Genomic DNA, 26,566 nt, shown 5'->3' with positions numbered 1-26,566 from the left:
TGTTTTAGAGCTGTTGAGTTTACTGTCCAAACAAGTCTATTGGCTGGACAGGGCCTGTGAATCTGAATCCCCAGTGCCACCCAAAAGACTCATATGATCTTAGAAAGCAGAAATGCCATGCACACTGGCATATGCTTGTAACCCAACAGGTATGCAGCTGGGGGGGGGGGGGCTATAAATTTGCAGGTAGCCTGAGCTACAAGGAGAAAAACCTAGTCTCGAAAACAGAAAACAATTAAATTTCACATAAAAACAATCTAAAACGTTTTAAAAGACAAAACTTTCTCCCCAGCATAAAAAGGTCTTCTCAAACATTTTATACAATAATTTACTTTTATTAAGTTTATAAGTTTTTGATTACCCAAGTAATACATACTTATTTTAGAATACAAAATGTATATATATAAAAAGAGCCACTCATAATTTTGCTACTATCGGTTAACTGCTGCAAGCAGATACTGAGCCCGGCCCACTCATCCTTCTGGTCACACATCAAAGATTCCATACATTTTCTCATAGGAAATAACAAAGATACTTTTTAAAAAATACTCCAACAGTATTTTTAAAGGTTTCTTTACAAAGTAGCTTCCTACAAATTCTCCATTTTCCCAGTTCCTCTGATACAGACAGAGACTATGGGGCATTTATGAACATGAACGGTTAAAGAGGGAGAACAAAGCGGGGAGAAAGGCGGGCTCATCTCCAGATGCCTCCCCTACTCCTCATGCTGCTAGGGGCAGGGTGCCCACTTTTCTTCCGTGCAGGCTTTTCAGACTTAGGGGCTGAAGCCAGGCGTCGAGGGACAGCCTGGGAGGGGATCTGAGAATCGAGGGGAAAGAAGAAAAGTCATCGTTATATACCCTCACTTCCCCCACAGAAGGGCCCCAGCCAGTGAGCCCAGGGAAGGAGATGCATGTTCTAGCCAGTGGGGAGTGTGAGTGGAGGAGCTAGGTGGGGTAGCAGGCCAGTCAGGGAGTGTGGAGCGCTGAGGACCAGTCAGACAAGAGCCTTGCTCTCCCCTGGTCCCTGCTGACTTTCCCTCACCTCTTTCCTGGGGATCTCACCCAAGCGGGAGTCTGTATTTCTTCTGGAGACAAGCTCCCCTTGGCCATCAGTCCTGACATACAGAACAGATCAAGGGTGTGAGGGAGGACCATAGCATAGCTCTGTATGGTCTCTTAAGAGTATGAGTCTCAGACGGAAGAGTGTTCAACCTGCCAACATGAGGCCTAAGGCTCAATCATCAGTCACAAAAAGAGAAATTGAGAATGGAATGGAACTGGACACTGTGCGGGATGAGACTTGGTAGGACCTAATGAGTTACTCTGGACCCAAGTTTCAAGCTTCTCTCTCTCTCTCTCTCTCTTTGTTTTCCAAGATAGGATTTCTCTGGAATAGCTTTTGTAGACCAGGCTGGCCTCGAACTCATAGAGATCCGCTTGCCTCTGCCTCCCGAGTGCTAGAATTAAAGGCGTGCGCCACCACTGCTTGGCTGGGCCCAAGTTACTTAAACTGAGGTGCAACTAGATATGAAGGTGAAGAACTGGAAAAGGAAAAGGTTTCTGAATAAGGCACAATCAAACTTTAATTCAAAATCAAGCCCCAAATGAGGACAAAGTGCTTCTGGATGCAGCTGTGTTGTGAGACTTCACTCACCCTGGTGCTAAGCACACAGCACACATGCTTTACACCGTGCACTTCCTGGAACAGCTGGCTCTAACTCGGTCCTACTGCACATTGTAATCACAGTGTTCTTACTGTACAGAGGAGTGTTCTGCTCTCATGGGCACAACGGTTTAATTACAGAAAACAAGGACTGTGTTTCTGTATGTGTGTACCAGGTGCACACATATGTGCGCATGCATGTGGAGGCTAGAGGACAGACAGCCTCCTCATGTTGCTCCTCAGGAGTTGTCCATCTTAATTCTTCTTGAAACAGGGTCTCCCCATGTGGCTGGCCTCAAACTCACAGAAATCCACCTGCCTCAGCCGCCCAAGGATTAAAGGTGTGTGCACCACCACTGCTTGGCTACCTTAGTTTTTGAGTCAGGGTCTTTTATTGGCCTGGGGCTCAGTGATTTGGCTAAGCTGGCTGCAGGCCAGTGAGCCCCAGGGTCTTTTCTGTGCGTTCTGGGGTCACATGCAGCTCTTGTGTTACCAGCACTTCACAGGGGCTGTCTCCCCAACACTGCCATTCCCCATCATCTACCAGATTAGCATATCTTTGGGTTGCATTCACACGTCTGATTTGAAAAACTGTTGTCTGAGTTGCTAACTTCAAGTTTCATTTTAAAAAAAAATCAAGGCAGGCATGTTCACACATGTCCCTTTAGTCCCAGCACTTGGAAGGCACAGGCAGGCAGCTCTCTGAGTCTGATGCCAGTCTTACCTATACAGTGAGTTCCAGGCTAGCCAAGGTGGCACAGTGAGATCTTGTCTCAAAAATATATAATAAATAAACAAATAAGCAAATTTCCTTATGATTTACTATGAATTAATGTTTGATTTGTTTAAAAAAAGATTTTCTCAGGTAAAAAGGGTCATGTGGAAAAAGTTTTAGAAGATCTTCAATAAATAAAAAACCTCCTAGGATTCTGAGTTTTGAGCTTCTGGGTAGAGAGGAAAGAAAACTGGGGTACAGATACGTGGGTGGGAGTTTAAGAAGAAAAATCAGTAGAAATGGAAGCAAACAGATTGTGAGTTTACATTTCATCCCTCATCCCTCTTGTCCCCACCCCCACAAGGACAAAAGCCTGCACTCAGTGGATACACTGGGCCTGATCACTTCCCAATCCAAATTCCTCCCATCCCAGGCTCATACCCGCCATGCTCCAGCCTCTTCAGGTACAGCAGCAGGTCCTCGGCAGGCAGAGCACCCCAACCCCGAGCCTGGTACAGTCGTAACAACTCGGACACTTCCATCTGCTGCCTCGGGGAGTTGAGGCCCTCTGGACCTGAGAGGCAAGTGGACACCATTACTCGAGGCTCCTCTCCCAGCCTTCATCCATTTCCCTAGGAAGGGTCTGAAGGAAATGGTCTGGAGCATTTCCTTTTCTTTTCCTGGCAAACCCTGGCCTGCTTACCTCTCTCTGGGGAGCCAGTGCTGAGACCACTGCCTTGTAAATGGGATGAGGGAAGCTCGTGGGCCCTGAAAAGACTAGACGCCATGGCTATGGGAACTTTGGTCTTATGGACAGGAGGTGGAAGGCGTGGCACTTGAGGGGCTTCCTCCCAAGATGAGATGGTCCGAGAGCCTAGCAGTAGGACAGATGTAAGAATGAACGTGGGCACAGCTCACAGAAAGCAGCTCAGAGGCCTGGGTTCAGTCCCCGGCACAAATATAACGGCATGGAGGCCCACATCCACACTCTCAGTGCCTGGGAAGTAAAGGCAAGGTGATCGGGGTCCCCAGTCACCTCGGACTGCGTGAGATCCTGTCTCAGAAAGAAAATGGCAATCCTTTCTTCCAGTCAAATTTTTCTTTTTTTTTTTTTTTAATATTTATTTGTTATGTATACAATATTCTGTCTGTATGCCTGAAGGCCAGAAGAGGGCGCCAGACCTCTTTACAGATGGTTGTGAGCCACCATGTGGATGCTGGGAATTGAACTCAGGACCTTTGGAAGGGCAGGCAATGCTCTTAACCACTGAGCCATCTCTCCAGCCCCCAATCACATTTTTCTATGTCCTGGGTTTTATGTAATAAAAGAATAGTAAGTATGACATCCAGTGATCACCATGTATTATAGTGTCTGGACATTTAAGTGAGCCCTTTTAAATTTAGCTATATTAGTTTAGCAGTTATTAATATATTGCAAAGTACCAGAAGTTACTGTTTCTAACAATACCAGGTAAAATATAAATTCATTTAGAAATGGAACACAAATTCAAGCCGGGCACTATGACTCAGGCCTGTAAACCCGGTGTCTGGGGGCCAGGGAAGGCTACTGCTGTGAGTTTAATCTGAGTAACAGCAAGTCTGAGGCCGGTCTGGACTACAGAATGAATCCTGTCCCAAAAAAAACATTCAAACAACAACAACAACAGAAGAAATGGAATCCAAATTCAAATAAATGTATATAAAATCTCTCTACAGAAAACGACTGTGACCTTGTGTCTAATTCAGATTTGTTTTCTATGCTAAGACAGGTAAAGCAGAGTCAAGTCCTACCTCCTACTTCATCCTAGATTGTCAATTCCCAGCCCTGATCTTCTTCACAGTTGGGACTCACCAGACTTAGAGGACAACAGGTCAACAGAGGGGTTTTCATTGCTCTGAGGTGCTGTCTCCAGCAGCTGAGGAAATAAGACAGGATGTTCCCCTAGAAAACTGGTAGAAAGAAACCTAGGGTCCAAGGGAACAGGGAGTCTAGGGTAGAGGCCTAAATTCCAGAGGAGAACCATGGGCTAAGAATGAGATAAACTAACAGTTAAGATAAATAACTGGTCCTAAAAATAAAAAGGCAGGGCTGGAGAGATGGCTCAGTGGTTAAGAGCATTGCCTGCTCTTCCAAAGGTCCTGAGTTCAATTCCCAGCAACCACATGGTGGCTCACAACCATCTGTAATGAGGTCTGGTGCCCTCTTCTGGCCTGCAGACATACAGACAGAATATTGTATACATAATAAATAAATATTTAAAAAAAAATAAAAAATAAAAAAAATAAAATAAAAAGGCAAAGAAAGGGCTGGGGAGATGGTTCAGTGATTAAAATTCATATTGAGCAAGCATGGGGACCTGAGTTCAACACCCACATAAAAGCCAGGCACAACTAACAATGGTGGCACATGTCTTTAGTCGAAGCACTGGAGCCAGGAGGATCTATGTGAGTTTGAGGCCACCCTGGACTACATAGTGAGTCACAGGTCAGCCGGGGTTATATAGTAACGCCCTGGTTTTTGTTCTTTTTCTGAGACAGGGTCTCTCTGTGTAGCCTTGTCTGTCCTGGATCTCACTTTGTAAACCAGAATGACCTTGAATTCACAGAGATCAACCTGCTTCAGCCTCCCAAGTGCTGGGATTAAAGGTGTGTGCCACCACAACCAGGCTGAGGCCCTGTCTTTAAAAAAAAAAAAAGCCAGGTATGTTGTAGGATGGAATCATTTTGCAGCCTCAGCACTTAGGAGGGAGGGAAGAGGAAGCCAGGCTAGTCCTGAGGGCTTGTGGTCGGTCACTCCAGCCAAGCAGTCAACTCAGGGTCCAGTCAGAGACACTGTCCCAAAAAGGGGAGGGGGACCTATAGGATAAAACAGCTGACACTGACTTCTGGGTCACACACTTCACAAGCATGCATTGTGTGCACACACATACACAAGCACAAGCACAGATACACCACACACAGGCACACACATACAGACAAAGGCAAGGACTCCGTCAGGCACAGTGACAACCCTGTGATTCCTGTTCTTGGGAGGCAGAGGCAGGAGGGACACAGATCTGGACTGGATGCTAATCCAGAACAAATGAGTCAGCAGGTAAGAAAAATGGAGTTCTAGGTAGAATTGCTCTTACCTGCTGCAAAAAATTCTTAAGGCCTTCAAGCTGAGAAGCAGGAGGCAACCCTGGTTTTAGAGAGCCATCACCGTCAGATCCAGGGTCTTCCTCCAGAAATGGTCGCTCTGCCATGTGGTCCACAGTGAAGGCCTCCAATGCAGAGAAGGGCCCGGCTGTAAAATGAGACAGGTGCCTTGGCATGCATGTGTGCTGTACATGGGAGAAGTCTCTCCAGACGTGAACCTGCCAAATGCTCCCAAAGAAAAGGCCATAGATGGGTGGGGGCTGGAAGTTAGCTCAGTGGCTAAAAGTTCTTCCAGAGGACCTGAGTTTAATTCCTAGCACCCACATGCTCTCAAACATCTTAAGTCCAGTTTTGGGAATCCAGAGCCCTCTTCTGGGCTTCACAGACACTGCATACATGTAGTCCACAGACATAGAGGCAGGGAAAAGATCCACATTTTTAAAAATCTTTTAAACAAATTAATAAATGTAAGAGGGACACCACAGCTAGGAGATGACCCAAGAGGTTTTAAAAGCTGAAGAGGAGGAAAGGACTTGTCTGGAATATCACACAGCTGAATTTTAAGACAGAAATACAGACAGAAGCAGAAAGTTGTGGCACTTAAACTCTACACAAGTTTACCATAAACTCCTTAAAGAACACAACAAAAGACACGCTCTGAGGACTGGGAAGTGGCTAACGGAGTGCTCACCTAGCAAACACGAAGCACTGACTGGATGTGGCAGCACCCCTGTAATCCCAGCATTTGAGAGTCAGAGTTCAAGGTCACACACTTGGATGTGATAGTGAATCCAAGACAATTCCCACCTTCTTTTTTTTGGTGAGCTTGCAAGATGGCTCAGCCAATAAAGGGACTTGCTGCCAAACCTGATGCCCTGAGTTTGATTCCTGGACCCCACATGATATAAAAAACAAACCAACTCCCATAGCTCCACATAAATACCAAGGTATGGATGTGCCTGTAACACACAGACAAGTAAATAATGTAAAAAAATTACAGTTTATGTGTACAGTGTACAGAGGCCAGAGGACATAGATCCCCTTTACTGAACCAACCTGGAATTGTAAGCCCTAGTCGTCCCCAACCCTGTAGTGGTTTAAATGAAGACGGCATCCACAGACCCATAGAAGTGTGGCTTTATTAGAGGAAGTGCATCACTAGTGGTGGGCTTTGAGTCTCAGATGCTCAAGCTAAGCCCGGTGTCTCTCACTCTCTTCCTACTTCAAAGGTCCGGACTACAAGTGGATTCACCCACTTCAAACCAAGCAGAAAATCTCTCACAGGTGTGCCCGCCATTCCTGGATTTTAGTTCATTCCGGGTAGAGTCAAGTTGGCAACCAAGAGTAACCATCACAGACCACGCCCCCCCAAAGGCTGAGGTTATCAGTGATGATCACACACTAACTTTCACACGGGTGCTAAGGTCTGAACTCAGGCCCTAGTGCATATAGAGCGAGGGCTCTTACTCCAGCCAAGCCCGCACTTCCCTCTTCTGCTGCACTAGGGACTGATTCTAGAGCCTCATATGAGAGGCAAACATTCTGCCACGGAGTTAACAGTCTCAGCCAAGGCCTGAGACTCTTTTATCCTCCTGCCTCTACCTCCAAAGTGCTGGGATCACAGGAATGTGCCACTATTCCTGGATCTACTATTTTTTTCCTTTTCTGATAGGGTTTCATGTATCCCAGGCTGGCTTCAAATTCACTATGTAGGGCTAAAGAGATGTTAAAGAGTGGTTAAGAGCACTTGTTGTTCTTAAATAGAACGTGGCTTCAGGTCCCAGTACTAGCATGGTGACTCACAATCATCTTTAACTCCAGGCTCAGGGGATTCAATGCCCTCTCTGGTCTCCACAGGCACTAGGCATGCATGTGGAGCACATATATGCATGTAGGCAAAACACTCACACACATAAAATAATAAAAACAATTTTAAAACCACCTTACTACACAGCTAAGGATGACCTTGAACTTCTGATCTTTTTGTCTCCACCCATTGAGAGCTGGAGACAGAAAACGACCCAGCAGGTGGTTTCTGTGATGCTGAGGGTTGAACCCAGGATGTCACACGTGCTAGGCAAGCACTCTACTGACAGCTAAGCTGCCAACCTCAGCACTCTTCATTCTAAAGTCACAATTGATCAACATGCTTGAACCACAAAGAAACCCTATTCATCAAGTCACAGCTCACTACACCAGGGACGGCCACCCTTCGGAACAGCCCATCAATAGGTAAGTACTACCTATCGTCTGGATTCTTTAAACTGGACCTAAGAAACTATTAAGTGTCAAGAGCCTGGGTTAGAGTGAGTGTCAGGACTGGTCAAGTCCACACATAAGCCAAGGTTATAAGGAAGGAGAGCCACTAGTGTGAGAGATCAGAGGGAATGGTAGCCTTTTACAGAAAGAAGCAAGGGTATAGAACGAGGCAGGCAGGAGAAATATATTCCCAGAGAGGTAACACGGCCACTACTGCCATCACCCGCTTATGACTCCAGTCCTCAGAAGTCCATGTACTCCTATGACATCCTCTTCCCTTTACAGAAGGAGCTTCTGCTAAGACATCAGAAGGAAGCTAAAGAAGCCATTCATGCATGGAAGAACACCAGTGGCTTCCGCCCTCGGTTACCTGCGGGTGGAGCCATGTCAGGTTTGGGCTCCAGGGGCTGGAAGGAGTTCTGGTTCTGGAAAGGGGGTCCCAGCAGGAGGCTAAGATCTGGGGAGGTGTTACAGAGAACAGAAGGTACTCCAGGCAGATTATCCCTCACTTCTCGGCTTTGCTGCAACACAGGTTTCAGGGCCACAGCCATTGGAGGCACGGCCCAGGTCCTCTTCTCCCCCTTCTCTGGCTCCAGAGGCCCAGGGCTAGAGGGCTCAGCGGGAGGAGCCTGGCCAGGAGAGAGAAAGAAAGCAAGATCACAGCCCGGTGGGCTCAAAGTCTTACTACAGGCATTTGAATATGATTACAAGCTACTCCAATTTCTTTCAAGGAGACTGGGTAGCATTGAATTTCCATCAAATTTTAAACTGATTGTTTTTCGTATTACAATTCTATTTCCAGAAATTTTATAGTCAAATTATATAATTACATGCATTTTAATATTTATTGTAACACTATAAATATAAAATACAGAAAACTACTTCGGTATCCAGGAATATGTGCTTAGGCTTATATAAAGCTATACAGCCACAGGCAGAGGGTGCAGCTGGTGACAGAGTTGAGGGAGCTCATGCTGCCTCTGGGGAAGGGACCTGGAAACAGAGGCTGGGTCCTAGGGTAGGATAGAGGTCACTTTTTACTCTACACTTTTTTTTATTGTTTAGACTTTTTTGTTTTTTACCACATACATATTACTAACTCTAAAACATTCTAGCCAATAATCACATCACAAATAAAAAAAAAAAGTAAGAGATGCCAACATAAGAAAGACTAGGAGTGAGGGCCCCTACCTTACTCTAGGACAGGACTTAGCAACAGTGTGTGTGTGTGTGTGTGTGTGTGCGCGCGCGCGCACGCGCACGCACGTGTATGTGTGAAGGCCAGATGTTGTCAACCTTGAGTGCAGTTCTCAAGCAGTTACTTCGGTTTTGTTTTGTTTGTTGGGTTGTTTGTATGTTTGCTGTGTTTGCTCTTCCTTTGAGACAGGCCCTCATGCAGCCTAGGCTTATCTTGAGTTTACTGTAAAGCTGGAGGATAACTTGGAGCTTCAGACCTTCTGCCTCCACCTCCCCACATGCAATTATGCCCAGCTATGGGTTTTAACATTGGTTTTAGTGAAGTTTAGTCAGCTCCTCATGCTTGCAAAGCAAGTTCTCTCCCTAGCCTTAGCAACAACTTACTGCCATAATTAATTCAGCCACTATTACACCAAACTAGTATCACATATTCATTCATTCATCATTCATGTCTTAATACTGGAATCACAGAACTATGTCCAATAGACTGGGGCTAGTATGGTGAGCTACAGTCATGGAAAAACAGTTTACTTGGGCAGGACAGATGTTCTCTGGGGCAATGTCTACCTGAGGGTTGGGAGGCAGGAGCGTGGTACTTAGCAGCTGGTTGGCCTCATCCCAGTGGGCCTGCAGCATGGCTTGAATCCTTTCTACCAGCTCCACCCGCTGTTCCTCCAGCTGCTGGTTGCCACTCTTCAGGTCACGCACTCGAGCTTGCTCCCTTGCCAGTCTGAGGAAAAGAGAACAGCTGGAGAGATGGCTCAGTTCATAGCCTGTCTGCTGCAGAAGGCCGAGGACCAGAGTTAGGATCCCCAGTAAGGGCAGGGTGTGGCAGCACACATAGGGAACCCCAGTGCTGGGTGAGCCTAGGGATCCCAAGAGCCTAACAGCTAGACAGTCTAGCCAAACTGATGAGTTCCAAGTTCAGTGTCTCAAAAAATAAGGTGTAGGAGACATCTGATCTGACACTGACCTCTGGCCTACACATGGCCCAAAGGAACATATACATACTCCCCATACACACACTAAAGAGGTGACTTAGGGATTTTAAGGAAACAGAGCTTAGAGGACACGAGCCAGGACACCCTACCAGACCTCTGAAGTTATTATTAGGGGAGGCCCTATCTTCTGAAAGGCCATTCTTTGTCATCCCCAATCTGGGCGTTACCCACTGCAAGAGGAACCCAAGTCCAGTACCTGAGCTCATAGTCCTGAGCCACCTGCTGCTGCCGCTCCTCCCGTTCTGCCATTTCTACCTTGAACTGAGCCAGCTGCGTGGCCAGCTCCTGTTGGTGCTGTCCACTGAGTTCCTGTAGCTGCTTCCTAGGAAGGCCCGGGGGAAAAAGACAGACGACAGATGGGTGATGCCACCAGGGGGCTGGAAAGGGGCTCAGGGTTTAAGAGTGTGCCACGTGCTGTTCTTGCAGAGGACCTAAGCCTGGTTCCTAGCACCCACATCAGGCCGCTAACAACGGCTGTGACTCCAGGCCCCTGTAACTCCACAGGCATCTGCACCCACACGCACACACCTAAACACAGACACGTGTGCTGTAAGGAGGCCGCTTGCTGGTTCCCAGCTGCTCAGCCCCAAAACAATCACACAGAGACTATATTATTTAAATCACTGCTTGGACCATGATGGATGGAGACAGAGACAGAGACCCACACTGGAGCACTGGACTGAGCTCCCAAGGTCCCAATGAGGAGCAGAAGGAGGGAGAACATGAGCAAAGAAGTCGGGACCACGAGGCGTGCACCCACCCACTGAGACAGTGGAGCTGATCTACTGGGAGCTCACCAAGGCCAGCTGGACTGTGACCCAAAAAGCATGGGATAAAACCGGACTCTCTGAACATGGCGAACAATGAGGGCTGATGAGACGCCAAGGACAATAGCTCTAGCTTCTTATTGGCTACCTCTTACATCTTAATTTAACCCATCTCCATTAATCTGTGCATCACCATGAGGTTGTGGCCTACCAGCAAAGTTTCAGCATGTCTGTCTCAGGTGGCAGCTCCATGGCTTCCCTGACTCCGCCTCCTTTCTCCCATCACTCAGTTTAGTCCCCCCCCCCCAGCTCTGTTCTACCCTATCAGGCCAAGCCAGTTTCTTTATTAACCAATGGTAATCACAGCATACAGAGGGGAATCCCACATCACATGTGTGTATCTACATAATTAAAAATAAAGTCATTGTTAAACAGAAAGATGTGATCAATGAAATAAAGATGGAATGTGTGTAGGTAAGGGGAGATGTGGGGAGCCTGACCAACTAAGACTTTCTCAGAGGCCCAATGAAAGGGCAAAGGGAGCTTTAGTCCTTGTCCTTGTGGACTTGGCGAGGCCAGTCTAGGTTTGGAGCCAGTGTCTCTTCAGACAGTCAAGAGTCAAGGTTGTAGGTTCTGAGGACCTGACTTTTCCCCCTTGGCTGTGGTTATCAGTCCCCAGGTATCAGCTGTGTCTGAGGTAGCCTATGTTCTCTTTGCCAATATTGTCTGACTTAGCTCGCAGTTGACCTTAGCCACACCCCCACAAACAGTATATAAGATGTTGTATTTCTTCTTCTTCGTCTTTTTTTTTTTTTGGACAGGGTTTCTTTGTGTAGCCCCAGCTGTCCTGGAACTTACTCTGTAGACCAGGTTGGCTTCAAATTCAGAGATCCACCTGCCTCTGCTTCCTGAGTGCTGAGATTAAAGGCGTGTGCCACCCCCACCCAGAGATACTGTACGTCTTAATAAACTTGCTTGGACTAAGTCATCAACTTAGGCGAGACCTGCTGGTCCCAGCTGCTGCTTCTTTTTTCATTTTTCATCCCTCGTCCTCCCACTCAACTCTGCACCTTTAGGGACCCTTATTCCTGTGGGTTCAGGTGAGGGAGACAGCTGCAATCAACTGGCCCAGTCACAGAAAAGGGACAGGTAAGAACAAAGCTGACACTACAGAATGTCTTCCCAGGAGCAACGCTGCAGTAGGGATTTATGGGAAATCAATAGATCAGCTAATCAGTTTGGTTTGGTTTGTTTGAGACAGAATCTCACTATGTAGCTGAGGCTCATCTCAAATTTGCAATCCTCCTGCCTCAGCCACCCAAACTGGGATTACAGGACTGTAATCCATGCCTAATTGAAAATGACATACTAGAACGCATTTCCAACTAGTGCTGTGTCACACGCCTCTAATCCCAGCACTCAGGAGAAGGCAGACTTCTGTGAATTCATGGCCAGTATGATCTACATAGTAAGGCCCTGTGTCAAAAACAAACAATACAAACAGAAAGAAGCTCTTCTAGAGCACATGGATAAGGGCTGGGGTGAGAGGAGGCTGGGATGGGAAGGAGGCTCATCACATGCCGCTGTGGACAACACACTTCAGCACTGTCCTGTCCCCAGTGCCAGCTAAGGGCTATGCCTTATGGGAGAAATCCTGTAAGCCTCTCCGTAAGCACTTCATGGAACTCTCCCAAGAGGGACTAAGATCTTAGAGGCGGTACTCAAAGTATGCTGGGAGTCACACTGGATGAGGGTAAAAGGCTCTGAGCACATGGGCAGGAAGCTAATAACATTTGCTGCTGCCAGAGAAACACTTCTCTCCTAAGTTCAAGTACCTGTGATGGTCCCTTAGGGAGGCGGCCTGCCGCAGGCTGCTCTCATGAGCCTCTGCCAGGCGCTCGGTCACCCGCTGCTCCAGCTGTACAGCCAGCTCTGACTCCATCTGGATCCGCTGGCTCTCATACCGGGCCTGGGAGTAAAAGAAGAGGGGACTGTCAGCTCAATTCTGTTTGAGCTTACTCCTCTAAGCGGTGGAAAATTAAGCAAAACTAGCACCAACAACCCTGCGTCCATCATAAGGATGAAAAACAGGAAATCTGCCTCAGAGGGTAACACAGGTTCCCTTTCTTTCTTTCTTTTTTATTTGTTTATTTATTTATTTATTTATTTTGGTTTTTCGAGGCAGGGTTTCTCTGTAGCTTTGGAACCTCTCCTGGAACTAGCTCTTGTAGACCAGGTTGGCCTTGAACTCACAAAGATCCACAAGCCTCTGCCTCCCAAGTGCTGGGATTAAAGGTGTGAGCCACAACCGCCCGGAGTCCCTTTCTTTATTGAACCATAAGACACATCAAATATACACACAAAAGTGAAAATGGCTTTGGACAGAAAAAAAATAGATATATTAACACAATGAAATGTTAGGGCAATCTGCATATGTGTCTGTGCTAATACATGTATTACCTCTATCTGAACCTCAGAAGCAATCAGTCTACAACTGCTGGCTCCATTTTCTCCCCTCTCTCTCCTCCAGCTACTGGCATCCGACGGCTACTTCACTCGCAAAGAGCTCAGTTCTAATCCCACACTGGCTATTTCAGCATCTGTGTCTTTTATGATGTCACTGCAACTCCTGACCCCTAGGCCAAAGCTCTGCTAAACGGTTTTTCCTCTGCAGGACCTCTCTGCTCCCATTCTGAGTCTTGGCTGACTGCTCTGCCTCCGACTGCTTTGGTCCCACCCTTCCATCTCCCTTCTATCTGCTAACATTCAAGACAGATTATTCTAAGTGTTAATAATAAGTTTTTGCCTCTAGGCATGGTTTTTACTACTTTTGTTATTGTGTTTTTGTTTGTTCATTTGTTTGTTTGCTTTTTGAGACAGGGTTTCTCTGTATAGCTTTGGAGCCTGTCCTCGAATTCACTTTGTAGACTACGCTGGCCTCGAACTCATCGAGACCCACCTGCCTCTGTCTCCTGAGTGCTGGGATTAAAGGCGTGCGTCACCAATGCCCAGCATTTATTACATTTCTTAATGCCCAAATCTTTCATCTTATCTTCTTTCCAAGCTGTAAACCCATATACCCAAACCAGGTATGTGGCTCATGCCTCAATTCCAGCACTTGGGTGTCTGAGGCACAGGATAAGGCCAGCCAACCTCTACATAGCAAGACCCTGTCTAAAAAAATAAAAACAAAATAACTCATGTACCCCAAAACTTCACCCCAACAGAGGTATACACACTAGATTCCCCACCTCGGTGGCACCTCTCCCTGATGGACACACCTAAGCCCATTCTTGTTTGTTTGCTTCCTCTGACTGGTCATTAATTCTATTTTTTTTTTTTTTGGTTTTTCGAGACAGGGTTTCTCTGTGGTTTTGGAGCCTGTCCTGGAACTAGCTCTTGTAGACCAGGCTGGTCTCAAACTCACAGAGATCTGCCTGCCTCTGCCTCCCGAGTGCTGGGATTAAAGGCGTGCACCACCACCGCCCGGCCCATTAATTCTATTTTTTAACTTGCTCTCAGAACTCAACCATTGTCCCTTGGCACCCATTTTACACATTAATACAGAGGCCCACAGTGGTCCTCCAGAGTCCTTCAATGTCGTGTTTCCCCATGACGGAGACACACTTCTCTCCAAGCGTTTCCACCATTCCAGGGATCGGCGAACTCAATTAGTCCCCACTGCGTGCTTCCTGTAATGAAGTCTGACCAGGAGATAGCCATACCCACCTACTCAGGTGCTATCGCTGCAGTGTGTTATAGTGGTAGAGCAGGTACAACTGAGATCACACTAGCCACAGAGTCAAAATACCTACTCCCTGGTCCTTGGCAGAAGGCTAGCCATGCCCCAAGGTCAGAGTCTCACTAAAGAGAACCTAAGATTCCAGCACTAGTTAGGCAAGGGTCTTTTTTTTTTTTTGGTTTTTCGAGACAGGGTTTCTCTGTGGTTTTGGAGCCTGTCCTGGAACTAGCTCTTGTAGACCAGGCTGGTCTCGAACTCACAGAGATCCGCCTGCCTCTGCCTCCCGAGTGCTGGGATTAAAGGCGTGCGCCACCACCGCCCGGCAGGCAAGGGTCTTTTTGAATGTGTAATGATTTGCCTGCAGATATGTCTGTGTACCGTGCTGGAGCCTGGTCCACAAAGAGACCACAAAAGGGTGTTGGATCCCTTAGAACTGGAATTACAGATAGCTGTCAGCTGTCACGAGAGTGCTGAAAGTCAAGCCTGGGTTTCTTTGAAAAGTAGCCAGTGCTCTTAAATGCCCAGCCATCTCTCCAGCCCCAGAAAGGATTTTGGCTGTTGTTTTAACCAGTACTGGGTGGAGTTGAACCCAGGGCCTCATACATGCTGAGTATATGCTCTACCACCAAGCTATGTCCTAGCCAACCTTTTACTTTTGGAGACAGGATTTCATAAGTTGTCTAGGCCATCCTTGAATTCACATTAACACTGTAACCCAGGCTGGGCTAGACCTTGAGATGCTCCTGCCTCAGCCTTCTAATTAGCTGGAATTACTGAAAACTGTTTTCAATCTAGTTGTACCTGACAGTTTTTGGTACTATTTTGTGACATGTTATGAGCTATTACTGGAATTTCCCAACTCAGAGGTGTTGGTAGAATCTACTGGGCTGGTTAGATGGCTTAGTAGATAAAAGATATTTAGCATATAACCCTAAAAACCTACCAAAAACTCAAAGGAAGGAAAAAGTTGTTCTCTGACCTCTACACATGTGCATACTTACCCCCCCACCACCACATATACCACATCTATAATGATAAATAAAAATTTTAAAAGATAAAAAGTAGGAGTTAGAGAGATGGTTCAGTGGTTGAGAGCACTGGTTGCTTTCCAGGGGACCGGGGTTCAATTCCCAGCACCCACAGAGCAGCTCACACCTGTCTGTAGCTGCAGTTCTAGGGCTTCTGACACCCTCACACAGTCATACACGCAGGTAAAATACTAATGAACAAAAAAATAAAAACAAATTATATATTTTAAAAAGATAAACAAAGGAATGATAAATACAAAGCAGACCATTACCAACTGGAGTCAGGTCTGACCAAAGCTTCCAACTGCTCAGTCAGCGCACACAGCAGGTGAGTCTCTATCATCTCTTTAAGGGCAGTGTAAGGGGAGGCTGCGGTCAGGGTGGACTATATAACAACAGTATAAGGTATCCCAGATTTAAACCAGGGTGGTCTAAAAGTAACAGTAAGCTAGCCCACACTGTGGGAAACTGTCCTTCAGTCAAACAGTAGAGTCTAAGACAGTATTACCAGACTAACCATGGTAAGTCCCAAATACCTGCGATGGGCAAGTCTTCCACAATTCCCAGAAGTCGCGGTATGTGCTCAGACCTGCTTTTCCAACTACAGAAACCCCCTAAGAACCTGCTGCTCACCTGGACCAAGCTCATCTCCAGCTGCAGTGCGTCTCTCTCTCTCCGGACTGTGTCCAGCTCCCCTTCCAGCCGCCGCACCTCAGACTGCAGCTGGACCAACTGCTGCTGAGCCTCCCGAGCTGCCTGGGCCTCCCTCTGGCTGTTCCCCTAAGAAGGAAATCCAGTCTCAGGGCGTGCCTCACCTCCCAATTTCGGGCTATGGATCCCAAGTCACACTCCATCTCTCGCTCCTCCCATCTGTCCTGTTTCCCCATCCCTGTTTATTGTCACTCTTTGGCCTGCCATGTACCTGTTGCCCCCAGACCTTCCCACTGGTCCTCAACTTCCACACAAAACTCTTGATGCTCTGTCCTTGTTCCCTGTTAACCTCCATATTCTGTCATCTCATCCTAGTTAGTAATTTTCCCCAACCCATGCTTCCACTTCCCTACTCTTCCAATAGCCACTTCTACCTTCTCTCTTTCCAGCTGAGTCTGGCCTTCCTCTTGCAGAGCCCGAAGGTGTTCCTTCAGCTTGTGCTCCTGCTGGGTCCAGGCCTGCCTTTCTTCTTCTAGAGCAACTTGAAGGGCCTCCAGCTTGCAGCGCTCATTGAGCTGCCCAGCCCGAGCCTCATCCCGCTCCTCCTGGAGGGCCCGGCACTGCTGCTGCTCCACCTCCAACCTCAGAGTCAGGGCTTGCCTTTCTTCTTCCTAAGGCCCCAGGAGAAAAGCCAATTTCTTTAGCATGTCCTCAAAGACCAGCAACCTGGCAAACCATCCCCATACAATGTGAGTGTCAAGAATTACGGTCACTAAAAACGTAACAGCTGACTCATTCACAGGATTATAATACAGTGGGTAAGAAATCCATGCCACTGCTCCACAGGAGTGAGTGCACACCTGATACTGTAAACCTAGCAGAAATCCAAAGCTTGACGAATATGGGGGTGCGGGGGGGGGGGGGCGGGTAGCTACTACTACTGTCTTGTTAAATGAACATGATGTCAAAATGTCCTCTAAATATTTATGTTGAAGGGTTGGAGAGACAGCTTAGTGGCTAAGAGCATCAGCTGCTCTTCCAGAGAATCCAGGTTCAATTACCAGGATTCACAAGGTGGCTCACAATTGTCTGTAACTCCAATTCCAAGGGGACTGAAGCCCTCTTCTGGCCTCTGTGAGTACCAGGCATGCACATAGTGCACAGACATATATGCAGACAAAACAACCACACACATAAAAATAAAAATTTTAAATTCATGTTCAAACACACAGATTTGTGGAGCTCTCAACCTTGGTCAGAGAAGGTTCACTCACTCTGCTATGGGAAGCACTCAATTCGGAAACTCAACTGGCAACACTATTGCAAACAAGTGACTACTAAGGGCTCAGCCCTAAATGGAGGCATCTCTATCTTTATCAACCCCCTCCCAAGACTCAGGAAATGTCAGGAAGAATGCATGGAATGGCAATTGCACTCATGAGCACAGCAGTTATGGTTACCTGCAGAAGATCTGTGGGTAATCAAGCCAATGAGATCAGGCAACAGCTGAAAAGGTAGCGCCAAATGGACTAAGTGGGTTATCCCCAAAGAAAAGGAGAACATGAAGGAGACATACTGAAGGCCCTCTTGGGGAGCGTGAGGATTTGAGGTGCATTTATCAAGACATTGTTTATATGTGCAAGACTGGTAAAGAATAAATGAAAGATATTCTACTTTAAAAGCAGACACACCTTGCCTTTACCAAGTGAGGGTGCTATTAGAAGTTACCTGCTCACAGCCAGAAACAGCCTGCCGAGCACATTGCTCCTGGCGTGTAGCCTCACAGCTTGAGAGAAACTTACATAAGGCCCCAGTCAGCAGCTTTCCACCCAGAGAGACTGAGTACACTAATGCAGGTGTGTGTGGAAGGAGCTGGAAGACCTCATGCGGCTTGTAAAGGGAACACAAGGCTAAGAGAAGACAATGTGTTGTGGGCTGTGAGTGTGTGATACAAACACCCTGCTTCTTATGAAATCTTCAATACAATTTTGATTTTCTTTTCAGGCAGAATTTTATTATGTAGCTCTAGATGTCCTGGAAGCAGGTAGACCAGGCTAGTCTTAAACCCACAGAGATATGTCTGCCTCTGCCTCCCAAGTGCTGGGATTAAAGGTGTGTGCCTGGCTGACATTTTTTTAGATAAAAATAATAAGTATATTAGGTAGACCTGGGTTCAAATCTCAGCCTGAATCCTACTTTTCATGTGTGTTTACTATGTGGTTTTTGAGTCAGTTTGGCTACGTAGCCAGGCTGAGTTTAAACTCGCGACCCTCTTGCCTTAGCCTCCCAGATGTGCTGTTGTGATTACAGGTGTATCCCACCATGCCCAGTATACTGTGTGTCCTCAGATACACACCATTATCTGTAAAAGGAAGATAAGCACATTGTCTTGTGAGGACTAGAGTAAAAAGTGTATATAAAGCATTTAGCAGTGTCTGGCACCTAGCAAGTACTTAATGAACACCTATCACTGTCATTATCAAAAAAACCAAAACAGTCCAGCCTCCTCAGAAGCTGGCCGAGGGGCTCCACCATCCACACTGTCAGACGTAGTTGGTAAGAACACAAGTACCCATCTGCATGTAGCAAGCATGTGTCATGAAAGCAACACGTTCCAAGGCTGGCTACTAACTCACACAGGTATTCACGTGACCCCTCCAGCTCTAGGAGTCCCGAATGAGTCTCATCCTACATTGTTTTAGGCTATGTAACCTAGATCAGAGTTCCATACCTGACTGAACAAAATCACCTAGAAAATTCCTGAAACCCACAACGTATCTGTTGAGTCTCAGGGGTAAGAAACTGAGGTGTAGCTCAGCAGTAGAACTTTTGTCTACCATGTGTAAGGCTCTAAGACTCCAGGGTCCTCTAGCTATTAAAAGTGGGGGGAATGGGGCTGGAGAGATGGCTCAGCAGTTAAGAACACTGGTTGATCTTTCAGAGGACTGGGGTTCAATTCCCAGCATGACAGTCCACAACTGTTTATAACTCCAGTTCCAGGGATTCTGACACACTCATTCATACCAATGCACATAAAATAAATTTTTTTTTTTTTGATTTTTCGAGACAGGGTTTCGCCGTAGCTTTTGGTTCCTGTCCTGGAACTAGCTCTTGTAGACCAGGCTGGCCTCGAACTCACAGAGATCCACCTGCCTCTGCCTCCCGAGTGCTGGGATTAAAGGCGTGCGCCACCACCGCCCGGCAAAATAAATTATTTTTAAAAAGTGGGGGAAGTGTTCTAGGGAATGTGTGTGTGTGTGTGTGTGTGTGTGTATGTGTGTCAGAGAGAGAGAGAGAGAGAGAGAGTGTGTGTGTGTGTGTGTGTGTGTATTTGGAGATAGGGTTTCACTATATAGTCCTGGCTGGCCTGGAATTCTCTATATAGACCAGGCTGGCCTCAGACTCATAGAGATCCATCTGCCTCTCTCTACCTCCAGAGTGCTAAGATTAAAGACCTGAGACACCACACCCAGGTCCTCAGATGGGTTTACTGTTTTAGTAAGGATATAATTTTCAGTCTCTCCAATTGGCCTGGCGGCAGGGCTGCTTTCGGTAGACTATCTAGCGGATGCCAGCAGAACTGTGTTCTGAGGATGCACCTGAGCAGCACTGCCCAGGGCTACTCAACTGTACATTCCTCTAGATCGCCCAGACAACCCATAGGCCCCTAGACACGATCACCTCCTCCACTGCAACCAGCCAGCTGCCTTCTCACCAGTGCCTCTCTTTCCCTCTGCTGCAGTCTAGTGCCCTCCTGCTCACGATTCAGGGCTTCCATGGCCTCAGACAGGCTTTGTTCCAGCCGGGCTACTGTCTTTCAGGAGAGAAAAAGAGAACAATGAAAATGAGGAAAATGCCTCTACTTCAGAAATAACAAGCAATGTAAACTTGAAGCCGCAGTGTTAACTAACCAAAGAGAAGATGGTATGAGGTAGGGAAACCGGGAGGCCACCTCTAATGTAAATCTGACAGTGTATGCAGTAATAGAGGAAAGGGGGAGAAGGGGAAGATCGGCAACCACAATCAGAGGCCAGACTTTTGGGAACCCTAATACCAAAACCATTTCTCCCCATCTAGACATCTAAGACCTAGGCTCTAGTGCCACATGAGCCAGTTACGCACCTCCTGCTGCTTGCTTCTGGTGAGTTCTGCTACCTGGCGCTCCTCCTGAAGTCCCCGCAGCACCTCTGTCCGCTCAGCCTCATGCCGATTCCAGCCCTCGACCACTCGAGCCAGGGTCTCAAGAAAGGCAAGTAAAATGGAATTTCAGAATTGTCTTTTGCCCTCTTTTCTATAAGTCATTAGCCACATCCTTCTCCCAAGTCAGAAAACCTGCCCATCTCTCCCTGCTGTTAGCATGCACACTCAGTGGTTAAGCAGAGTATGATAGTTCATACCTGTAATCCCAGCACTTGGGAGGCTGAGCGGGGATGGCCACTAAAAGCTCAAAGGAAGACTATATAACGAGATCCCACCACCCCATTTATACCTCCACAGTGCCCTCCATGGGGAGACCCACCGATGCTCGCTACCCTGTCACCTTATCTAGTTGTTCAATCATGATATCTTTCTTTCGGTCAGCAGCCACAGCCACCGCTAGCTGTTGTTGCAACTCTAGCACGCGAGACTGCAGGCCCTGGATGTGGCGCTCACAATGCTGGAAAGAAACATGAGATCTGTGGGTGCTGCTCGTTCTTATTCTGACACAGCACCAGACAGTTCAGATCTGTAAGGAGCAATGGGCTAGAGGCAGGAAGCTTGGATCCCCAAAACAGAACTGTCTGAAAAGAAAGAATCAGGAACCTTAAGAACCAAGACCTCCAAACACTTTCTTCTACTAGCTCAGGAAATGGTTGTTAACTTCCACGCTCTTCCCTTTCCTGAATTTCCTTTAAACCATTTGGCAGAGGTGCAGCAGCAGCCTACACTGTAAAGTGTGGGACGTTACTCTTGCTCTAAGGAGCTCACCGATCACAAAGCAGAAAGCCTTTCATTCATAGCTCAGCATTTAAAATGATGGGGAGAGTTCCAAAACTGACAACCAGTGACTCTGTCTTTTCTTCATTGCTGTTCATCTCTCTGTCCCCCCAGACATGAAGGCGGACAGCCATGGAGGGAAGAGCACCACGGCATAGCTCTAGAGCTCTGTGTAAGCCAATGACGTTCCTGACCATTCAACAAACAGGGGGTTTCTCTCTGTGTTAGGCGTATTCTAGGCCTTAGAGAGCCAGTGCTGAATAGGACAAGTACTGACCTTTGAAGAGCTCAGGTTTAAAGGGAAGAACCAACAAGATGTGTATGAGTGATAAGCTGATGGAGGGAGTCAGGGATCTGATGATTCCCTACAGGGAAGGTGGCACACACTACACAGGACAGTCACTGAGGGCCTTACTGAAGACCCAGCCTTCAGGTTTACAAACCCTCATGCCCACTTTTCCACTCAAGGCTCCTAATTTCTAGAGAAGGAAGCCTTTGCTTCTCACCTTGCGGCGTGTAAGTTCTGAGTCCAGCGCATCTCTCAGTCCCTGAAAATCTGGGGGGTTGGTGGGGGGCCCTGGTCGAAGGCTGGTATAGCGGGGAAACAGCTCTTCCAGTGCCTGGGCTGAGCTGGCTGGAGAGAGGTCTTGCAGAGGCCGGGTACTGAGCAAAACAGATAGAGAATGTCAAAACTGGGAAAACCTTTGAGACTCACTGATCCTACTGTGGTATTTGATACATCAGGACTTGCCCAAAAACATAAAGCTAAAGCTAAGTAGAGCCATCAGCAGCACAGAGGTCTGTGATCAGCTCCTGATGTTCCTTCCTCCGTATCACAGCTCCTAGAATGAGGGCTAATAACAGCAGAAACAAGAATATTCTTCATGGGGAAAATGGGCTAAGGATAGAGAGCGCTAAGTACTAGACAGCTCGGGTTCCAGAAGGAATAGGCAGAAAAAGATGAGAACTCAGGGCGAGCTTCTGGCTTCCCTAGAAAGTAAGCGGTGACAGGGAATGAGGGGTGGAACAAAGCAAGGGAGCCACAAGAACTCCAAGGCCAGGGACCCTCCAAGGAGCACTCACTTGAGCAAGGTAGCCGTGCTGTCACTGTCAAAGGAGTCCTCTTCCTGTCTCTCTGAGCCAGCTCCTGGAATGAGGGGATCCCCTGCTTGCAGCCCAAGAGACCCCAAAGTAAGGATCAAGTAGGAACAGAGGCCATTTGAAGAAAAGTGGGCCTCCACTCCCCAAACCCCTTCCCAGAGAATGGGTGCTTTCTCTTGTCTCGAGTCTTGCCTCAGAGGCCCATCTCCTGCCCCAACACCTCAGCTTTCCTCCAGTATTCTAAGGCAGGGGCCGACTTACGATAGGCAGTATCACGTGAGGTATGGAGCATGGTCTGGAGCTGACCCCGAACACTTTCCATCTCAAAGATATGTTTGGACCCATCCTAGGGGAGAAAAAGCAAAGCCCACAGAAGTCACATTTAACCTGTGTAATCTATAGTCTACACACTTCCAGGGGAGAATTTTCAAATAGGCCTTAGAAAATTGAGGAAAGCAGTTAGACACAACAAAAAAGATCTTAACCTTGAACCCAAAACCCAAACGTTTACAGAAGCCGGAAAGGAGAGCCAGTGAATAAAGCAGCTGCCAGCACACAAAGCTGGGGGGTACTGCTGTCAACTGTAGGGCAAAGGCCTTGACCGAAGGCTGGCGCAGCTTCCCTACTGGATTCCAACCCACCCTATCTGCCGATCAGGGTACCTTTCCCATTGGTGCAACTGCCTTCTCTAGAACACGCATGTTTAATGACTCGTATGCCACACACTAAATGTTTGAGCTGAGAGGACCTTTACATACTTTGCTGCTGTCCTTAAATTGCTCCGGCTCTCACCTGAGTCCAAGAAACCTAATCTCCACTTCCAGGGCACCAACTACTCTACAGTGCAGATGTCTGACCACGTAAAAACAAAACACTAGAAACCATGGCAATTTCTCAATTTGTTGTTTCATGCCATTCCCTCAAACACATCTTCTAGGAGATGAGAGCAAGAAAACCTGTATACTTAGGAGATAATTTACATCTAATAATAGATTCAAGCCACAGCAAAGCTTAACCTGAAACACCAGAGCTAATGCTCTCAAATACCCGGATCTCCAAGACATACATCTCTCACCTTTTTCTTCAGGTTGTTCTCCAGTCCAACTGACAAGCTGCGGCTCAGTTCTTGAGCCAAGCTGTCTATGCCCTCATTAGGAGGCGAGGAGGCAGAAGCTAAATAGAGCTGGGCTCGGGCTGTCGCCTCTGCCTGTCGGCTGAGATGCAAAGAGGTATAGAGCTGGGAGGTGACCTCAGAGGACACCTGGTTCAACCCGGGAGGCTCTGATGAATCGCTCAGGAGGTCCTCCGGCCGGAGAGGTGAACTGGGGCTGGGAGCTGCTGTAGCCATGTGCAGTGAAGAAACAACTGGACACAGCAGTAAACTGGGAACTCCTGACTGAACTTGTGGATAAGTTCACCGAGAAGGGAGGTTTGTAAGAAGACCCCGTGGTGGAGCCTAAGTAAATAAGGGTATCAGGGCTTTCTGGTTAGAGGAGTGTCCACTGGCTCCAGGGGCCATGGAGAGGGCAAAGACATCCCTTCTGGAAGTCGCGTAAAGCGGATGTACAGGACTTTCGAGGTGGTGGACAGAAGACCCGCTGGGCAAGGGCACCGCTAAAGTTCCTTCCTAACCGGAGTGCTGGAGGCGGCGGATCAGCTTCGGCAACAGCTAACTGGATAGTTCTTTTTCACACTCAAAATGTGCAAACACAGACCCCAAACCAAACCGGGCCCAATGTTTGTCCCTCACCTGGTTTTAGTGCGGAAAGAAGCAAGACTTATTGCCACACCACCCTCCCGCCCCTACTTCACCTGTTCCACCCAGAATCGACTCCCTTGGATTTCCCCTCCAACCCTGCCTGGAAAGAAAGCCACAGCACAGGTCCGCAAGAATTCTTCCCTAGCCTACCCTAAGACAGCTCTATAAAAGGTTCTAGAAAACACGCCGCCCCCCAACCCGCACGGCCCGCATGGGATCCTCTACCGCGACCACCCGGTTCTGACTGCTCTGAACATGTCGGCCCCTAGTTTGCCAAGATGAAGAGAGCTGTCCCCCATCCCATAACCTCGACAGAGAAAAACCAAAGACCAGCCCCCCTTCCAGCCGCAACACTCGGCTCTCAAAACCGTTGGCAACCTCCCGCCCACCGCCTACAACTCCGCCTTCCATGAGTTACGTCACGCGCCCGCGAGACCACGCTTCCCCACACCTCCCAGGGCTTCAGAGGCCTAGCCGCGCATGCGCGTGGCGTCGGTGCGCAGGGATTGGCTGCGAGAGAGAGGCGGAGTCTGGTAAGACTATCGGGGCGGAGTTAATGCTCGGCTGGTGAGGCTTGCGTCCCGTCCGGGCTGTGGAAACCGGAAGCAGCTTGTCACCCTCACTCGCAGCAATTCCGGTGAGTCCGGAGGTGGGGTTCCCACCTCACTGAAGGACCCGTTTCTGCAGAGTCGGGTGCATGCCATTGAGCGAGGCTCTTTATCTTGCAGATGACTGTCCACAATCTGTACCTATTTGACCGGAATGGAGTGTGTCTCCACTACAGCGAGTGGCACCGCAAGAAGCAAGCGGGGATCCCTAAGGAAGAGGTGATCGGACAGTTCCGGCATACCCACAAATGCACATGATCCCATCCCAGTCCCTTTTCTCCAAATCCAGGTTCCTTCCCACTCCCATCCTGTCTCCTTCCATAGCCGAGTTCTAACTCTACCCCCTTTTCCTCCAGGAGTACAAGCTGATGTATGGGATGCTCTTCTCCATTCGTTCGTTTGTCAGCAAGATGTCCCCGTTAGACATGTACGGTCCTGTTAGAGGGGGTGTTGAAGGGAGGGCTAAGTAGCCTTGGGAGTGGGAGATACTGTTTTGAAATGGAAGTGGCATGTGGCCCCAGAGAGGGGAGGGGAATATTAGAGAGAGAGAGAGGCTGAATCTGGAACAAGAGTCCTGAAGCTGGCAGGAGCGTCTGAGAGTAGGGCAGGTGAAGGCAGCAGCAACTAAGTCGAGGGATGATGGAGATGATGTTAGGTGTTTTATTCAATGAGGCTGCTACAAACTACCTGTTTATAATGAATAGGAGGGATTGACCTTGAGGGGATCACAAATATTTCTTTGGGAGCGATTCCACTCCTGTTTCAATACCTGTTTCTGCAGGAAGGATGGCTTTCTGTCTTTCCAAACTAGCCGGTACAAACTCCATTACTACGAGACGCCCACTGGAATCAAGGTTGTCATGAACACTGACTTGGGCGTGGGCCCTATCCGCGATGTGCTGCACCACATCTACAGTGCGGTCAGTGTCAGCCGGGAACCCTTCTCCCAGAGTCCTAGGAGTCCCAGCCCTTCTGTGTTCTGTCCCTATTGAACTGTTTTCTTCAGCGCCTTCAGCTCCTTTAACAGTGATAGCTTTCCTAAGGGAGAGGTTGAGTGCTCTTAACGATTTATTTTTAATTTTCATTATATGTATTGTGTAGAGGAGGTGTGTGCGTGTGAGCACAGGTATTTGTGGAGGGCCGGAGAGAGTGATAGAGTCTCTGGAGCTGGATTACAGGTAGTTGTGAGCCGCTCACCATGAGTGCTGAGCACTGGCTACCCTCTGCAAAAGCAGTGTGCCTTTTTAACTGCCCAGCCATCGCTCCAGCCCCTCCCCCTTGTGTATTCTTACATCCCTGGGGTTATACCAGGTTTGAGACTGAAAGTGAGACGTGCCCCAGACCTGGCTCACACACCCTCCTCTCCACAGCTGTACGTGGAGTTGGTCGTGAAGAACCCTCTGTGCCCGTTGGGACAGACAGTGCAAAGTGAGCTCTTTCGCTCCCGGCTAGACTCCTATGTCCGATCTTTGCCCTTCTTCTCTGCCCGAGCTGGCTGACACATCTACCTCACCCCTCAGAAGAACCTGTGACTGTCTGGACCCTTGTGACTTGTGGCACTGTGAACCCTTCCACCTCCTTGTCTCCCCCTAAGAGCTTCAACCTGAAGGCCCACCGTCCACTGCCTTCAAGTCATGAGTGAAGCCCGAAGGGGTCCTTGACAGTTTTATCCCCTGCTTGACTCCACGAGAAACAGAATAAACTTTCTGTCACCCTCTGCTGCCTGCCTGTGAGTTTCTGTAGCCCCTCCCAGTGTGACTCACACAAAGATGAGGCCTCGGGTAGCCACACATCCCCAAAGCCCATGAAGAGGTTTTCCCAGCAAATTTCACCATTCTTTTACTGCTCACATCTTACCAGCTGGATAATTCTTCGTTGCATTTTAGAATTCTAGCAGCAACCTTTGCTACCACTTGCTAGGTGTAGTACACGCATCCTGCCTCACCTCCAGTTGTCAC

At 48.0% G+C, this 26,566-nt stretch overlaps 2 protein-coding genes across 10 annotated transcripts; one reads left to right on the top strand and one right to left on the bottom strand.

The window, feature by feature from the left end:
* Positions 1-327: 327 nt before the first annotated feature.
* On the bottom strand, positions 328-24,379 carry Cntrob (centrobin, centriole duplication and spindle assembly protein). 9 transcript variants are annotated; one of them, XM_041665808.1, is made up of 19 exons: positions 23,308-24,379; positions 22,503-22,587; positions 22,224-22,305; positions 21,647-21,803; positions 20,704-20,820; positions 20,286-20,402; positions 19,879-19,977; positions 16,598-16,834; positions 16,146-16,292; positions 12,578-12,711; positions 10,172-10,297; positions 9,542-9,704; positions 8,148-8,406; positions 5,512-5,666; positions 4,233-4,296; positions 3,084-3,254; positions 2,822-2,954; positions 1,045-1,117; positions 328-819 (listed from the first exon to the last, which is right to left on the bottom strand). In XM_041665808.1, the coding sequence occupies exons 1-19, from the start codon at positions 23,587-23,589 to the stop codon at positions 697-699; spliced, it is 2,724 nt and encodes a 907-aa protein (XP_041521742.1). In that variant the 5' UTR covers positions 23,590-24,379; the 3' UTR covers positions 328-696. The 9 variants fall into 9 exon arrangements, 8 of the variants coding, with proteins under 8 accessions (XP_041521742.1, XP_041521746.1, XP_041521744.1 ...); XM_041665812.1 differs by having other exon boundaries at positions 1,065-1,117; XM_041665810.1 differs by having other exon boundaries at positions 22,224-22,287.
* A 130-nt stretch (positions 24,380-24,509) lies between these two features.
* Positions 24,510-26,325, top strand: Trappc1 (trafficking protein particle complex subunit 1). Its single transcript, XM_041665299.1, has 5 exons — positions 24,510-24,637; positions 24,729-24,827; positions 24,965-25,035; positions 25,390-25,528; positions 25,979-26,325. Exons 2-5 carry the CDS (start codon positions 24,729-24,731, stop codon positions 26,105-26,107), a joined length of 438 nt encoding a protein of 145 aa, XP_041521233.1. The 5' UTR covers positions 24,510-24,637; the 3' UTR covers positions 26,108-26,325.
* The last annotated feature ends 241 nt before the right edge of the window (positions 26,326-26,566 follow it).

The sequence above is a fragment of the Microtus oregoni genome, unplaced genomic scaffold, assembly GCF_018167655.1.
Source record: "Microtus oregoni isolate MIOR12 unplaced genomic scaffold, Mior012 000015F_ref0000493, whole genome shotgun sequence".
Lineage (NCBI taxonomy): Eukaryota > Metazoa > Chordata > Mammalia > Rodentia > Cricetidae > Microtus > Microtus oregoni.
The sequence above is the reverse complement of the archived record's forward strand: the minus strand, read 5'-3'. Positions and strand labels throughout refer to the sequence as shown.

Coding starts and splice junctions, on each gene's coding strand:
- Cntrob (XM_041665808.1), bottom strand. CDS start 23,589: ATGGCTACAGCAGCTCCCAGCCCCAGTTCACCTCTCCGGCCGGAGGAC. Junction 19,978..20,285: donor CCAGAAGCAAGCAGCAGGAG/GTGCGTAACTGG, acceptor CTCTCCTGAAAG/ACAGTAGCCCGGCTGGAACA. Junction 5,667..8,147: donor TGACATGGCTCCACCCGCAG/GTAACCGAGGGC, acceptor CTCATTTTACAG/CCGGGCCCTTCTCTGCATTG.
- Trappc1 (XM_041665299.1), top strand. CDS start 24,729: ATGACTGTCCACAATCTGTACCTATTTGACCGGAATGGAGTGTGTCTC. Junction 25,036..25,389: donor AAGATGTCCCCGTTAGACAT/GTACGGTCCTGT, acceptor CTGTTTCTGCAG/GAAGGATGGCTTTCTGTCTT. Junction 25,529..25,978: donor TGCACCACATCTACAGTGCG/GTCAGTGTCAGC, acceptor TCCTCTCCACAG/CTGTACGTGGAGTTGGTCGT.